General features: G+C 38.8%; 1 protein-coding gene across 1 annotated transcript in view; it reads right to left on the bottom strand.

Annotated features, from left to right (window-relative positions):
* LOC122562403 overlaps positions 1–16,700 on the bottom strand; it is a 209,051-nt gene that overhangs the window by 42,851 nt on the left and 149,500 nt on the right. The window contains exon 6 of the mRNA XM_043715261.1: positions 7,425–7,514. Coding sequence (XP_043571196.1) covers positions 7,425–7,514 — 90 coding nt within the window. The remainder of the gene's footprint in view (positions 1–7,424; positions 7,515–16,700) is intronic.

Genomic DNA, 16,700 nt, shown 5'->3' with positions numbered 1-16,700 from the left:
AAAAGGCATCAATATAAAATGATCAACAGAAATCTAATAGGGTATTGATAAGAAATTTCAGACAAATTCCAATGAGAATATGGAACTTGCTCCCACAAATACAAATCAAAACCTATGACATAGGTGCATTAAAAGGAAACACAGAAAATAATTTTAGGCAGAAACAAATAGGCAGTTATGCTGGTAAGTAGATAAACACCAGTATGGACAGATTCAGATGAATGGCCTGATTCTGTGTGAATATTCATGCTATCCTATGAATTTTAACACTCTGAAAATTCCAGCATGCATCCCTCATCTTTCAATCCAGTGAATGTTTTTCCTTGATCAGTAACCCACTATATATGTAGGGTGTTCACTATCTGAAACATGCATTCATTATATCCACAATTGCAGAATGTATTCTAGCAGCTTAACAAATTCTGAAATATTCAGCTCATGATTAGAAATATTTTCCATATGTGAAGCAACACCAACCTTTAATGTTGCATAGATGAGTACCCTATTATCCTCAGTTGTCCTGCAAACTAATTTAGCCAAAATCAAATAAACTAAATCATCTTTTTAAAGTTGAATAACATTAAGCATCAGAATGTACTGGTTTAATCTAATAGCATTCAAGGTTGCGTTCCCTCAAACGATGAATTCGTATTTACATGGTCTTAATTTACAGAGCAGTCCAACTGCCAAATAGAAATGGAGCTGTTTCAATTGTTACCAAGGAAGTACATTACGCACTGCTTAAATTTGTGTCCACCCTTCTGCACCAGTGTTTCATCCTATTACCACCATCTCCACTCGTCCCCATTATCACACCCTCTGCTGAACTTCATTTCAACTATGTGTTTCTATTTTTGTCCTTTTTTAGGAAGAAAGAAAACACCCAAGTGGCCAGAGGCGAGCAGTGACCTTCACATCAAAGGGCAATGCTGCCTGCTCAAACAGTGATGGTGAGGGCAGGGACTAAATTAAAATAGAATTGGAAACTGTGCATTTCTATTCTGCGCATGATGCATATGATGTAATCAGAATTCTACATAATTCCATTGTATTCTCGGAATTTAGTGCATTCCCATTTATAGATTGGAATGTATACACAGTTGAAAGCAACAAAAGATGTCAGCAGACATGATCCAGAAAAATATGTCAATCCGGGAACAGCTAAATAAATAGAAAATGCCATTATTTCATTATGAGCCCAAGAGTATCATGTGAAATCAGTAACTTTCTGTACTTTTTTAAAGCCAGAAAGTAAAGATCATGGCAGAAGAGCTGTGGCAATTCCCACCCTCCTATATGCCTCTGAGACGTGCATTGGCTATAACAGACACCTCAAGGCACTGGAGCAGTACTATCAACGCTGCCTGCACAAGATCCTGCAAATCTGCTGGGAAGAAAGATGCATCGCCACCACCATCCTCGACTAGGCCAATATAGAGGCACTGACCACCACTGATCGGCTACGATATGCTGGGCACATTATCCACATGCCCAACACAAGACTCCCTAAGCAGGTGCTCTACTCCTAGCTTTGAATGGCAGGTGAGCTCCATGTGAACAGAGGAAGTGCTTCAGTGATACCTTCAAGGCGTCTCACAGATACCTGGGAATCACTGGCCCAAGACTGTCCAAAGTGGAGGAGGAATATCTCGGAAGGTGTCAGCAACTTGAGACATGCCATCAGGAAAAAAAACGGAAAAGAAGTGCACTGCCACACCATTGCCCCGCTATTTCTTTTCCTGACCACCTTCTGCCCCAAGTGTAACAGATCCTGTGGTAACCACATCAATGTGTGCAGCCACCTACAGACACACCATGAGAGTGGAGGAGAGTCATCTTTGTCGGCAAGGGATCGGTAATGATGATAAGAAAAATGCCTGTTTTATCATGCTGACATTGTCAGCAACTTTGAAGGATAATAGTCATTTCTTCTATAACAAGATAGTTCTGCTCCTGCATTATAGCCAACACAAGTTTGCCAAGTTTGCATTTTAGAAACACCATTCCCAATTCACCAAATATGATCCAGCCAATTTGTGTTAATGAAATACATGTTGTCACGGAACTGACTGTAAAATGGTTAGTTTTGCTGAATCTCTTAGATGCATGGGTGCATTGTAAATATATATTGCATATCATCCATGCTGACTAGAAAGTTTCAAACTCATCTTCATTGATGAGTATCTTTCATTAGCATAACAGCATAAGAACTAGGAGCAGAAGTAGGGCCATCTGGCCCTTGGAGCCCGCTCTGCCAGTCAATATGATTAGATTAGATTACTTACAGTGTGGAAACTTGGCCCAACAAGTCCACACAGACCCTCCGAAGAGCAACCCACCCAGCCCCATTCCCCTACATTTACCCCTTCACCTGACACTATGGGCAATTAAGCATGGCCAATTCACCTCACCTGCACACTTTTGTACTGTGGGAGGAAACCGGAGCACCCGGAGGAAACCCACGCAGACACGGGGAGAATGTGCAAACTCCACACAGACAGTTGTGTGAGGCAGGAATTAAACCCGCGTCTCTCAGTCCATGCTAATACATTACTCATAACGCCATGCATCATTTATCTTATGCAGTAGCCTTCTGCACGGCACTTTGTTGAATGCCTTTTGGAAATCTAGATTACATCACATCCACTGGGTCCCTGTTGTTCACTGTAATCATGATGTCTTCATAGTTAAGCATGACCTGCTTCTCATGAACCAATGCTGCTTCTGCCCAATGGAACAATTTCTATCTAAGAATCTTGCTATTTCTTCCTTGATAGCAGCAATGTTCTAAATGTTTTATGATGTGGAGGTGCTGGTGTTGGACTGGGGTGGACAAAATTAAAAATCACCCAACACCAGGTTATGGTCCAACAGCTGGACCATAGAGCGCTGCTCCTTCATCAGATAGCTGGTTGGGTAGGCTCATAAGGCACAGAATTTATAGTAAAAGATCAAAGTAACATACAAATGATGAAATGTATTGAACAAACCTAGACTATTGTTAAGTACTTAATCACTCAAAATGGGGATTCAGGTTTTGATTGATTAACATGTAAATCTCAGAACTTCTTTCAAGTCACAGTCCCGAGATAAATTGCAGATTTGCATTTGCAGATACATTCTGTTCTGTTCAATCTGTAGGCAGTCAGTCCATGTGACACCTTATAAATTCCTACAGTGGAAACAGAATGTGTGACAAAGCTGCTCCTTTAATAAGGTTATGTTGTCCTTGGTTGTTTTCAGAGAGGTTGTAAAAGACACAAACTCCGAAAAGTCTAAGTTAAAGCGTATTAGGGCCTATTTGATTATAGCTAATAACTACTGCCTCAGGCAAAAAAAGCTTTTAAGGTTTAAAAAAACACTTGTACAATGAAAGGGGACTAACCAGTTCTCCCAGCTCAATTTTTCTCTGGTCTGGCTTTACACTAAAAGCAGTCAGGCAGTTGAAAAGCTGCTGAACCCCAAAGAAGCAGATCCATGCTGATATCTCTCTGACCTCTCTCCTGTAAAAACCTGTGTTTGATTTTACCTTTTGTGCCAAAAGGTGTTTATGGGGACTGCTGCAAGTATTGGAACAGCATCATTAAGTTGGGATAATCTGTTGGGTTTTCGTGTAAATTATTATTCTGCATTCTGTTCTCTTTTGTTTGTGCTTCATCCGGTAATCTTGTAAATAAATTCTGTTTTGTTTAAAATTAAGTGGGTTGGCCAGGTGCATCTCTTCTGGAATATCCCCTTTCCACCTGATTAAAGCAACTGGCAAAGTTAAGGCCTGGGCTACTTTCTTGAAATGTTTTGAGGGTTCTGGCCTGATTCATATCAGATTGGGGTTTGTCTGGGATTTGTCCTATGGTTCCCAACTGGGATTAGGGTTGTTGGACTTGAAGGTAGCAAGTGGTAGGTGATAGTGTCTTTTGTCCTGGCTGTTGATATTGGTCGGTTTAAACAGAGTTTGAATTATGTTTAAAAGTAGAAGAGAGAAAAAAGAGAGAGGGTGTTTGAACTTCAGAAACTGTCACTCAGGCAGGAAAGACAGCTTAAAAGGATGAAGATGAAGGCTGAAGGTAAGCTTAGCGAGGAAGACAGTGAGGGTGAGCAAACCCATGGTATCCAAAGGCCTGATGAGAAACTGTTTAAATATATTCAAGCATTGCCTACATTTGATGAGAAGGATGTGGAAGCCATTTTAAGCCATTTTAATCCCATTAGAAAAAGTAGTTAAACAAATGTCGTGGTCAGTGACCATGTAGGTTTTATTGATCGCAACAAAACTTATAGATAGAGCTAGTAAGGCATTCACATCACTATCAGATGAGGTATCTGGGCGCATGAGGAGGTGAAGAAAGCCATCTTAAGTGCATATGAGCTTGTGCCAAAGACTACAGACAATCACGGTTCGGTGCAACATCGAGGGCCGAAGGGCCTGTTCTGCGCTGTATTGTTCTATGTTCTATGTTTCAGGAATCTAAAGAGGGACCCTGGTCAAACCTACACTGACTTTGAAAGGATCAAACAAAGTAATTTTGATAGGTGGAGAAGGGCATTAAAAATGAGGTACAAAAAATTTCATTTCCTGAAGTAGTGAGAACCAATGTGAAAGAGCAGAGAGTTTAAACAGCAAGATTAGTGGCTGAAATGGCTGACGATTATGAGTTGGTCCATAAATCAAAGTTTGGTTTCCAAAATCAATTTCAATCTGTGAGGGATAGAAATTGGAGAAAAGAGAAATCCTCATGTGGAAAGGGAAAGGGTAGATCTTGGTGAAAATCATGAGGATAACTTACCACAGGGTAAAAAGGGGAAAGATAATTGAAGGGGAAAGATAATTGAAAAACCTCTAGTGTTTTCACTGCAATGAAGTAGGCCACATGAAATCATAGTGTTGGTAGGTTAGGAAATGAATTGGGAGGCCAGAGATAGGAAAATAGGATAAGCCAGTGAATTTTGTTAGATTGATAATGGAAAGCACAGTGGAGGCATTTGGTGGCAGGAGTAAAACAGACTGAAACAAAATGTCATAGTGCATGTTTGCATGTTTAATGTCAATGTTATGTATATGTACGGTGTAGAGTACTAACAATTTAGGATTAAGGGGGTTTAAAATGAAACCATCTTTGGATATTGACGGTTTTGCTCCTTTAACAAGGTTATGTTGTCCTTGGTTGTTTTTCTTTCAGAGAGGTCATAAAAGACAAAGATACCAAAAAGTCTAAGTTGAAGGATTTTAGAGTCAATTTGATTATTGCTAACAGATACTGCCTCAGGCAAAAGGCTTTTAAATGAAAGGGGACTGGCCAGTTCTCCCAGCTCAATTTTTCTCTGGTCTGGCTGTAGACTAAAACAGTCAGGCAGTTGGAAAGCTGCTGAACCCCAAAGAAGCAGGCTCATGCTGGTATCTCTCTGACTTCTCTCCTGTAAACACCTGTGTTTGATTTTACCTGTTGTGCCAAAGGATGTTTATGGAGTTTGTTGCAAGTATTTGGAAAAGCATCAATAATTTGTGAAGAGCTGTTGGCTTTTCAGACAGTTTAAGTTATTCTGTATTCTGTTCTCTTCTGTTTGTGTTTCATTTGGTAATCTTATAAATAAATTCTGTTTTGTTTAAAACTAAGTGTGTTGGCCAGCTGCATCACTCTTGGAATATCCACCTTACACCTGCTTAAATAAACTAGCAAAGTTAGGGTCTGGGCTATCTTCTTGAAATGTTTTAAGGATTCTAGACTGGTCCATAACAAATCAGTCTGACTCAAGATTGGGACACAGAGAGAGACTCTAACCTCACCCCTTTAATGCATTGTCTGAGCTGAAATGTCATCTTTATTTATAAAACCTTAAGTTACCTTAGGACTGTGACTTGAAAGAAGTTCTAGGATTTACATATTAATCAATTAAAACCTGCATCCCCATTCTAAGAGATTAAAGACTTAACAGCAATCTAGGTTTGTTCAATGTATCAGATCAGTTATGTGACACTTTGATCTTTACTATAAATTCTGTGTCCTGTGATCCTACCCCACTAGCTACCTGAAGAAGGAGCAGTGATCCAAAAGCTTGTACTTCCAAATATACCTTTTGCACTATAATCTGGTGGTGTGATTTTTAACTTAAAAATTTAAACAAGTCTCATTTCATTTGCTAAGGAGCTGACAAAATCTGCTATGTCCTCCTGCTTAGATTTCCTAAGACATAGCTTATCAACTATTCCCACTTATTGTGTTGAGAATGGTGAATCAATACACTGTTGCATGTCTTTATGCCACAAAAGTACATTTTCTTTATATTGGCTGACTCCTCTCTTAGCCAATTATAAAGCAGCACCGAAGTCATGATGGTACTCCAAATGTTTTAAAATTACAGCCTTGTTCTGCAGCTGATCATTTCTTTCTAAAATGTTCAAAAACATTTTACTCCAATGGTTGGCAGGAAGATCTGAAATAAGCTAATGCCAGACATAAACAGAATACTGGAGTAATATTGCAAGAAAACATCTATCCAGATTACATATAATAATGAGCTATTATCCAAAATATGTTTCTATACATGTGAGAGAAGTCAAAGATTTTTCCTGTTGTGTTGATTATGTTGAATACTTCTTTAGCTATAGTAGCTACATTTGGCATACCTAGGTTCTACAAGGAAGACAAAATCACATTAAATTTACTGGTCATTTAACACAAGGAAAATATCAACCTTCGGAATAACTTGGAATAATTTTGAAAACTTGTCTCGTGGGTCAGATTATTGTTTTCCTTGTATTGATGTGTTTCTTGCATCCTAGTCCTGATGAGTACAAATTGAAAAGCTTGGACTACTTATCTTCTTTTAGTAATGTTTAAATTTTACTCCTAAGCGATTATTTCAGTAATACCAATTATTTTCCAGTGGCTTTCCTATTCTGTAAGATTTGATGTAATTTTATAAATGTATGTGCTTTATCACCAGAGAAGCTGCATGTATGTATGTAGTTCACGTTCAGGTAACAGCAATTTTATTTTTTGTATGCTTAAATTATATGGCAACAATTTTACAGAATAGGATACACAACAAAGAGACTGAGCACATACAATATAATTATTGATGAAGTCTCTGAGATTCTCAGTTCAATAGAATTAATGATCCTAAATTTGTGGGAATATATAAATCATTTATGATGTGCTGTTCCAGTGATGCTTCATATTACCCTCATAACCTGAGTGGCTTCCCACAGCAATAAATTAAATGTTTATCTATAAAACTACCTTTCCATCTAAGTGATAGATTTAACACAATTGCCGATTCAGTGTTCAATGGATTAATTCATTTCATTGATAACATGATGCTTTTAAAAAAATTCTTTCTTTTAGCCTTTTCAACTTTTATCATTGACATTGCTTAAACATAAGCATTGATTTACTAAAATAGTAGGAATCACCTATTGTACTGACCTATTTTCACAGATTCCACTGATGATTCAACTTTTGGTTCTTTCTTTTCTGGAATTATGATAGGACCTTCTTCATAATCAATGTTCCCAGCTGAAATAAATATAATAGTTACCAGAGTCAACTCAAACTGATTAGAACGTACCATAACTGTACTTTTTGTCAGTGTGTTGTTCAATCATTAACTAGAGTGACAAATATATAGTCAATGAATAGTTTAACAGGATAACTACTATTATAAATTGATTATGCCCAAATAGGTATCATCAGTTAATTTGCAAAAGACTACTGTGCTCATATTTTTGGAAATAACATTGACATAATTTCTTAATTGTATCTTTACTTACTATACCCCCAGAAATATGCACCTCATGTAAAGTTAACCTTAGTGCACAATGAATATATTAAATGGAGGCAGCAATATGTGTGTGGAGGAAAATTATGTTATTTTGACTAGCTTATTATTCTTGGTTGGAACTCCATGAAACAAAGATAGATTGTTAAAATGTCATAGTATGCATAAAAATAGGAAAGAACAGGTTTTGGTGGAAGAGACTTAAAATTGTCATTTACAAATGCACTTTACAACTCCCAAGCATGCAATCAGTTGCCAGAAATTCTTTTGCAAAGAAACTTATAATCAGAGAATCTGTGCATAAGGTCATAAAAATACATGACAATGTATTTTATCATTCAGTGAACATTATTTTTATCATTGTGGAAGGAGGTTGCTTTCAACAAGAAACACTACAACCAAGCAGCCAGGAGGGCAGAACACATTGAAACCTTAAACAACTTAACAAAGATAACTACAGAAGTTGTCAAGATTGCATGTTCACCCTTCTATTTGTATCATTAACACAACAAATATGCTTCAACAAGAGATGTAAATGAAATCTGGTTTTTAAACAGAAAAAAAACCTAAAACCAAACAATCAACAGAACATGCTGGCAAATGGAACTAGACTAATGTAGGATATCTGGTTAGCATGGAAGAGTTGGACTGAGTGGTCTGTTTCCGTATTATAAATCTCTATGACTCAATGACTCTGAAAATGCACTCAAACTCTTTCGTAACTTTAAAAAGACATTTATAGCAGTTACAAAATGGAATGTGATTTCTGGCACTGGTGATGACAAACTATATGATGACCAAGCTCCTGCTTTGTATTATTGCAATTATATAATGTAATTCTGCAAATATATGTCAACAAGTTGAGCTATCTACAACATGTTGTGCAAATTAAATATGCCTTGTATACTGTCAATAATCAATGCAAATATACTGATCAGGTATAGTGTTATTATCACAGCTGATGGTAATACCAGGTAACTCAGATGCCAGAGTGAAAGCTGACGAGAGAGATCACAAGTTTAACTTTTGCACTCGGTTACTGTAGTGGTTAGTCACTGAAGACAAATTATTAGAATTCTTCAAAGAAGTTATAAGCAAGATAGACAAAGGATAAGCAATAGATATTTGGATTTTAACATGGTTTCACACATTAGGCTACTTAATAAGATAAGAGCCCCTGGTGTTGGAGCTAGTATATTAGCATGGATAGAGGATAGAGGATTTTCCTGCTCCTCGGATGCTGCCTGACCTGCTGTGCTTTTCCAGCACCACACTAATCTAAACCCTGGATAGAGGATTGGCTAACTAACGGAATGCAGAGAATGGGATAAGTGGGGAATTCAGCATGTCAATCTGTGGAGTGCCACAGGGATCAGAGTTGGGGTCACAATTACTTAAAATATATATTAAAGACTTGGATGAGGAAAACGAATGTACTATAAACAAATTTGCAGATAACATAATAATAGACGGGAAGGTAAATGGTGAGGATGACACAAAGATTGTGCAGAGGAATATAGACAGGTTAAATTAGTGGGCAAAAATTTGCGCAGATGGAAAATAATGTGGGGAAACGTGACATTTTGAACTTTGGCAGGAAGAAAGAGGATCTGAATATTATTAAATTGAGAAAGACTGCAGAAATCTATGGGAACCAATGGATTTGGGAGTCCTCATCCATGGAACACTATAATCAAGTTTGCTGGCTAGCATGGAAGACAAATGGAATGTTGGCATTTATTTCAAAGGAAATAGAATCTAAAAGCAGGAAGTTAAAACATGAACCAAAAAGACCAAAGAACTGCAGATTCTGCAAAATCGAAACAAAAGCAGAAATTTCTCGAAAAATCAGACTGCATCTGTGGAGAGAATGCAAGTTAATGTTTTGGATCCAGATGACTGTCTGTATGGAATATGCATATTCTCCCTGTGTTTGTGTTGATTTCAGTTGATGTTGATGCTCCGGTTTCCTCCGATGATGTTGGTGGATAGGCCATGCTAAATTGCACATAGAGTCCAGGGATATACAGGCTATATGAATTAGCCATGGTAAATGTGGGGTCACGGGGATAGGGTACGATCTGGATGGGATGATCTTTGGAGGATCAGCGTGCTATCGATAGTCCAAATGGCATTCTTCCATGCTGTAGGGATTTTATCGATCTTCTTCAGTACTGAAGAAGGGTCACTAGACCTGAAACATGAACTGTGCTTTCTCTCTACAGATTTGGCCTAACTTTGAGTTTTTCCAGCAATTTCTGATTTTGTTTCTAAAAGCAGGGAGGTTTTGCGAAAACTATAAAGAAGTACCAGTCAAGCTATGGCTTGAATACTGTTCACAGTTTTGGGCACCTTATCTAAGGAAAGAATTACCGGCATTGGAGGCAGTCCAAAGAAAGTTCACTAGGCTGATACCAGGAACTAGGAGAAAGTGAGGACTGCAGATGCGGGAGATGAGAGCTAAAAAATGAGTTGCTGGAAAAGTGCAGCAGGTCAGGCAGCATCCAAGGAGCAGGAGAATCGACGTTTCGGGCATAAGCCTGAAGAAGGGCTTATGCCCAAAACGTCGATTCTCCTGCTCCTTGGATGCTGCCTGATCTGCTGCGTTTTTCCAGCAACACATTTTTCAGCTCTGATACCAGGAACTGTCTTATGAGGAGACATTGAGTAGATTGGGCCTGTAGTTGTTGAAATATAGAATAATGAGAGGCAAAGTTATTAAAACATATAAGATTCTTAGGGGACGTGACTGGGTAAATACAGGAAGATTGCTCCCTTGCTAGGGAGCTTAAGACCAGAAGGCATAATCTCACAACAAGAGGTTGTACGTTAAAGAAAGAGATCAGCATGAATTTCGTCTCTTGGTGGGTAGTGATCTGTGGAATTCTTTGCTGTAGAGGGATGTTGAGGCTGGGCCCTTAAGTATATTCAAGGCTGAGATAAGACAAATTTTTAATCAGCAAGGAAATCATGGACTATAAGAAATGTGAAAGGGAAAAGCAGGAATGTAAAATTGAGCTCTATCAGATCAGCCATAATCTCATTGCATGGTGGAGCAGACTTAATGGGCTGAATGGCCTACTTCTGTTGCTACATCTTTTGGTTTAACAACTGTTCATGAGGCTGCCAATACATTTTAACACAAGAATTTTATTACACGAAAAGAAATAAAAATTAGAACAAAGCAATATATGTAGACTGTTTTGAAAGATCTTAAAATAAGCATACAATTGTAACCTGATTCTGCAATAACCTGATTCCAGAGAAATGTCATTCCTATCTTAATTCTTTAATTTCTTATTTAACTGACATATTCCAGTTCTTCTTCTTATACTGTAGAAATAATTTTATGACTGCTTTCCAGTTCTAATGGGCTGAACATCTTTTAAGTCATTACACCTAAACCTCTTTTCAGGTCTGACGACCTGAAGTAAACATTACAACTAAAACGCTTTTGCTCAGATGAAAACTCTCCTGAGCTGAAACACCAATTTTTCTGAACTGTAGTCCAATTAAATAAGTGGCCCCAGTCTGTTTTCTCTATTATAAATCCAGATTTATTTGCAAACAATTTATCAATTAACAACGCAGGTATCTGCTAGGCACTTAACTGAACCCATGCTTTCTTAGAAATGATATTTAATTTAATGTTGAAATGATTTTCTGATCTCTTAAAAAGTTATCTTCACAGAATTGAAACCAATATCCACCTGCCTCTATTTTAAAAATCTAAATTCCTAAAAGATAATAATATTGCTCTGCCTTTATTACAACTGCTTTCTTAATTTCATAGATATACCTAACCACTTAGGATCAGAAAATGTGTCTTCTGAAAAACAAGCCTTATCTAGGCACCATTCCTAGCTGAAGCAGTTAACAGGCCAAATATAAGTTGATAAATGACAGTCAGTATGTATTTGTTGTGAAAGGTGAGTTGCATCATGACAGGACATATCTAGAAAACTTTGTTGGGTAGATGCCAATGTTGTAGCTGTTCTGGAACGACACAGTTGTGGTTGCGGCTGTTCTGGGGCACAGATTGTCAGCACTGAAAATTCAAGCAATTGGGGCTCACACCCTTTCTTGTGTCCACTGGACTCAGCTATTTTATTCATGTTTTGTGAAGTGAAGTGAAATGAATTGGCTGAAAACTGAAATTAAAGAGTGTATGGACCTCAGGTGGAGGCAGGGAAGGATCATTCATCTGGCACATTGGATGATCCAATGTTTTCATTTTGGAGTTAACAGATAATAAGCATATTTTTAGCTTGGGAGCAAGACTGAAAAGCAGCATAAATGGAAAAGGATCCATTATCACTTTCTACAAGTATTGCCCAACTGTTTATATATGCTTACTTTTTCTGTTAAACTAAGTAAAGGAAAATACAGCCTTTAATGACATTAAAAATATTTGGATGCATTCCAAACAATACCTTGCAGGTGGTGACAAGATCCAATGAGATCAAACATCTGGAAATGTAAAACTGAAAAAAACATTTGAGAGAAACTGTAGTCATCAAATTGGAAACCTTTATATTTAACCATGTCCTTTAGGTTTAATTAGGGATTTTATGTGAAGTCTAGTGTCCTCAAACAAAAAAAAACTAAAACATCTGACTGATTGTTAAAAGGTACGTGCAAATACAGCCCTAAATATACCTTTAAGATAATTAGAAGATTCAAAGAGATCCAAGTCTGCATCTGAAAGACAGTTAAGGTCACTGAAGTCAAAGGAATTCAAAACTTCTACACTTTGTGTTATTCAGATCTCATCAAAGAAATTAGGTTTGATTTTATGACCAATGGCTATGCTCATTCATGGTGTGAACAAATTCACAGTAGCAGTAGTAGATTTCGCTGGATTTTATAGAATAAGTCTTCCTGTTTCATCTGAATGTTCTTCCGCATGTAACATTACAAGGAATTAGGCTATCATGTTGCTTTGCTGCAAGTTGCAAAACTGAACAAAGCAGTAGTTCTTGAAGTGGTGCTGTAGGCACAGTTGGTGCCAAAGCCATTCAGATATAAAATTTCAGGTGTGTGCTGAATGAAGGAGGCCAGTAAGCAAACAAATGTTATTATCAGGTTCACTAAACCTGGAATGAATGGAAAAAAATGTAGCTGATATCCAACAAATGCCAAAGGGTCAACATATTTATATTCAAGGCAAAAGTAAGGACTGCAGATGTGGGAGATTAGAGTCAAGAGTGTGGTGCTGGAAAAGCACAGCAGGTCAGGTAGCATCTGAGGAGGAGAATCGACATTTTGGGCAAAAGTCCTTCATCAGGAATGTGGCTGGGTGCCTAGGGGGTAGAGAGATAAATGGGAGGGGGTGGGGCTAGAGGGAAGGTAGCTGAGAATGCAATAGGTGGATGGACGTGGGGTTAATAGTGATAGGTCATTGGGGAAGGTGGATGGATATGTGGGAAGAAGGATGGACAGGTAGAACAGGTCATGGGGCAGTGCTGAATTGGAAGGTTAGAACTGGGATAAGGTTGGAGGAAGGGAAATGAGGAAACACTTCCCCTGCCACCGGAGGAATTGCAAAACCTGTATCCACACCTTCCCCCTCACCTCTGTCCTAGGCACCAAAGGAGCCTTCCACATCCATCACAGTTTCACCTGCACTTCCACACATGTCATTTACTGTATCCGTTGCTCGTGATGCAGTCTCCTCTACACTGGGGAGACAGGACGCCTATTTGCACAGCGCTTCAGAGAACATCTCTGAGACACCCGCACCAGCCAACCCCACTACCCCATGGCCGATCATTTCAACTCCCTCACCCCTCCGCCAAGGACATACAGGCCATGGGTTTCCTCCATCACCACTCCTTAACCACCCGACGCATGGAGGAAGAATGCCTCATCTTCTGCCTCAGGACCCTCCAACCCCAGAGCATCAATGTGATTTCACCAGTTTCCTCATTTCCCCTCCCTCCACCTTATCCCAGTTCCAACTTCCCTCATGACCTGTCCTACCTGTCATCTCTCTTCCCACCTTTCCGTTCCACCCTCCTCTTCGACCTTCTACTCAGCTACCTTCCCCCCAGCCCCACTCCTTCCCATTTATCTCTCCAACCCCTAAGCTCCCAGCCTCAGTCCTAATAAAGGGCTTTTGCCTGAAACCTTGATTCTGCTGCTCCTCGGATGCTGCCTGATCTGCTGTGCTTTTCCAGGACTACACTCTCAACCTTTATACTCAAATATACTCTTTCTCCACGAGGCATGGATTTATTGTAATTGTTAGTCTGCTGTGGAAATCAGCTGTAAATACGTACTGAGACCTATTTGTTAGACTCCTTCATTCAACAAAAACTGCATTACACTTTTGCTATTGACAACATTAATATGTGCAATGGCAGTACATAGATAACCAGTAAAACAGTACTGGCAAGGAAAGCACTCCGAAGCTAATGCAAATTGATTTGGTAAACGGAAATAGGTTGTCAAGACACAAGTGTGCTGCTTGTGATGGTCAGGTAATTGCTAACCTTTTCATAGTTTTGCCCCATTTACAGGTCAACCAAGGGAAAAGAAGGGACGATTGTAAGCCAGCTGCCTAGAAGCAGCTGTCTAGCCTTAATGATACTGTCTTCAATATTTGTAGTCATGAATCTACAGAAAGTATTGGCAAAAATCAGTTTGGACTCATAGTTCCACCAGTCAGGGATTATTCTTTATTTGTCATAATACTTATTACACTGATTTCACTTGTAAATTCTGACCCAGGGGAATACTTCTTCAAAATAGCTCCATGATACCTTTAAAAATCTAAGATCTTACCTACTTTGGAAATCATTGTTTAAGGGTACTTTGCAAATCTTAATCCTTTTGTCTTCTTTTGGATTCTTGACACATTAATGAAGCTATAGGAAGTAGCATAATCAACCCACATCAACTTCACAGCATCTAATATCAAATGTTCCACCTGTATGAAACAGGTAGTTGAATGCAATTAGTGAATATGAGAAAAGGCACCAGCTGAGTGACAAGTCACAAGTGAAAAGGGGAAGAAGAAAGGCAAAGAAAAGCTACAAACACATGCGTTTTGTCAACTGTACCAGCAAGGCATTGGCATTTTAAAAGGCCCCCATTTAGATAAGTTAACACAGAGGTGGGAATCAGTTTAGCTCAGTTGGCTGGATTGTTGGTTTACAGAGCAGTGTCATGCCAACAGCGTAACAATTCCCATCATGTGTTTGAGGTTACTATGAAGGACTCTCCTTCTCAACCTCTTCCCTCACCTGAGGTCTGGTAGCCCTTAGGTTAAATCACCACCAATCGCTTCTCTCTAATGAAAGAGCAGCCCCCATGGTCTGATAAGATTATGGTGAAACAACAATAATAAACAAATACAGAGGCAAAGGTTCTTCAATGTTTACTTTGCTTGAATGAATGTTCTTTAACAGGTGCACAACCACACATATAGGAAATGTCTCTGAGTGCTTGAACTCAACATCAATGAATTTGAATAGTTTAGTATCATAGCAAGCCACAGAAGATGCTGAAAATTTCTTACTCTATAAACTGGAGGGCAGTAAGTAGGTGCTGTTTGCAAAGGAGGAAGTGCAAGAATCCTCTAGCAATGTGATATTCAAAACTGTTTCTCAATGCTGAATGCTTTTGAGGGCATGGCACATCAGGATTGTGCAACCCATAACAAATCCGTGACACTGTGCAGTAAATGACTACTGGGAAAAGAGAGACACAGAGAACTATAAAAATACAGTGGCCATGGGAAATTCAATAGTCAGGGGACAGGCAGTGTTCCTGCAATTGCTGACATGAGGCTCATGTCATGCATGCTGTTATTGGTCATGAATTCATGAATGTCATGAAACAAATATAAAATATTTTACGAGAGGAATACAGTACTATGTTGGAATTTATAGAACTATATTGGTGTCAGGGGTGGAACCTTGTGTCCTCTCCTGTAGAGTGTTTGATCAGGTGGGAGAGTGGCAATTGGGGACTCTACCATTTTTCTTATTATGACCTAGCAAGATGTGTCATTGGTGGCTTTCTAGTGCAACTGCTAATTGAAGTCCATAAGTAGGAAATTTATGCCACTTAATGGCCTCATCCCTTCACCACTGGTATTAATCTAGTAGTGAGTTTGGACTTACCATGCAGGGAGTACAATGATTGAAGGCTCCAAAGGGAATCCCTCATTCAAAGACACTTTTCTTATTTTTTGTCCGGTAATACAGGCATTATCTGAAAGGCTCGTATTTGTTGTCCATCTTATCCTTGAATTGAATAGATTGTTTGGCCATTTCAGAAGACAGTTAAGAATTAACCACAGTTTTATGGATTGGAGCCACATATAAGCCAAAACAGATAAGGATGGTATATTTCTTTATCAAAATAATATTATTGAACCAGATGGGTTTTTATGACAATTAATTATAGTTTCGTAGTTACCATTACTGAGACTAGTTTACAATCCCAAAATTAATTAATTGACTTTAAATTCTGCAAGGTCCCATTTGGGATCTGAATCTGTGTCTCCATAGCACTAGCCTGGGCATCCTCATTACTAACCCAGAGAGATAATTTCTATATCATTGTCTGCTCATGTCATTGCATTTTGTAGGAACCTTGCTTTAGGGAAGAGTGGGGAGAGTGTTGAAATCCAACCCTTGTCTTTATTGTTGACACCGCTCCCACCCTCCCCTCTAACTCCCACTCAATGACCTACTTTCAACCTGGATTTCTGCTCAATGATAGGACACAAATGGGTTTAATACCAGCAGTAGAATCTACCTCAACACTGCTGAGGAGAAAAGAGCTGCATGCCTCTCATTCGCAGGTAGCTCTTGTGGGCAGGACTTCTGTCCAGGATTCTCAGGGAAACTCGCCCTTGGCCTTTTAAATGCCCATGCAGTGTAAAATGCAGGCCCTTCTTCTTGAAAAGGGTT

This window comes from Chiloscyllium plagiosum, chromosome 25, assembly GCF_004010195.1.
Source record: "Chiloscyllium plagiosum isolate BGI_BamShark_2017 chromosome 25, ASM401019v2, whole genome shotgun sequence".
Lineage (NCBI taxonomy): Eukaryota > Metazoa > Chordata > Chondrichthyes > Orectolobiformes > Hemiscylliidae > Chiloscyllium > Chiloscyllium plagiosum.
This window is presented reverse-complemented; position numbering and strand designations above follow the sequence as displayed.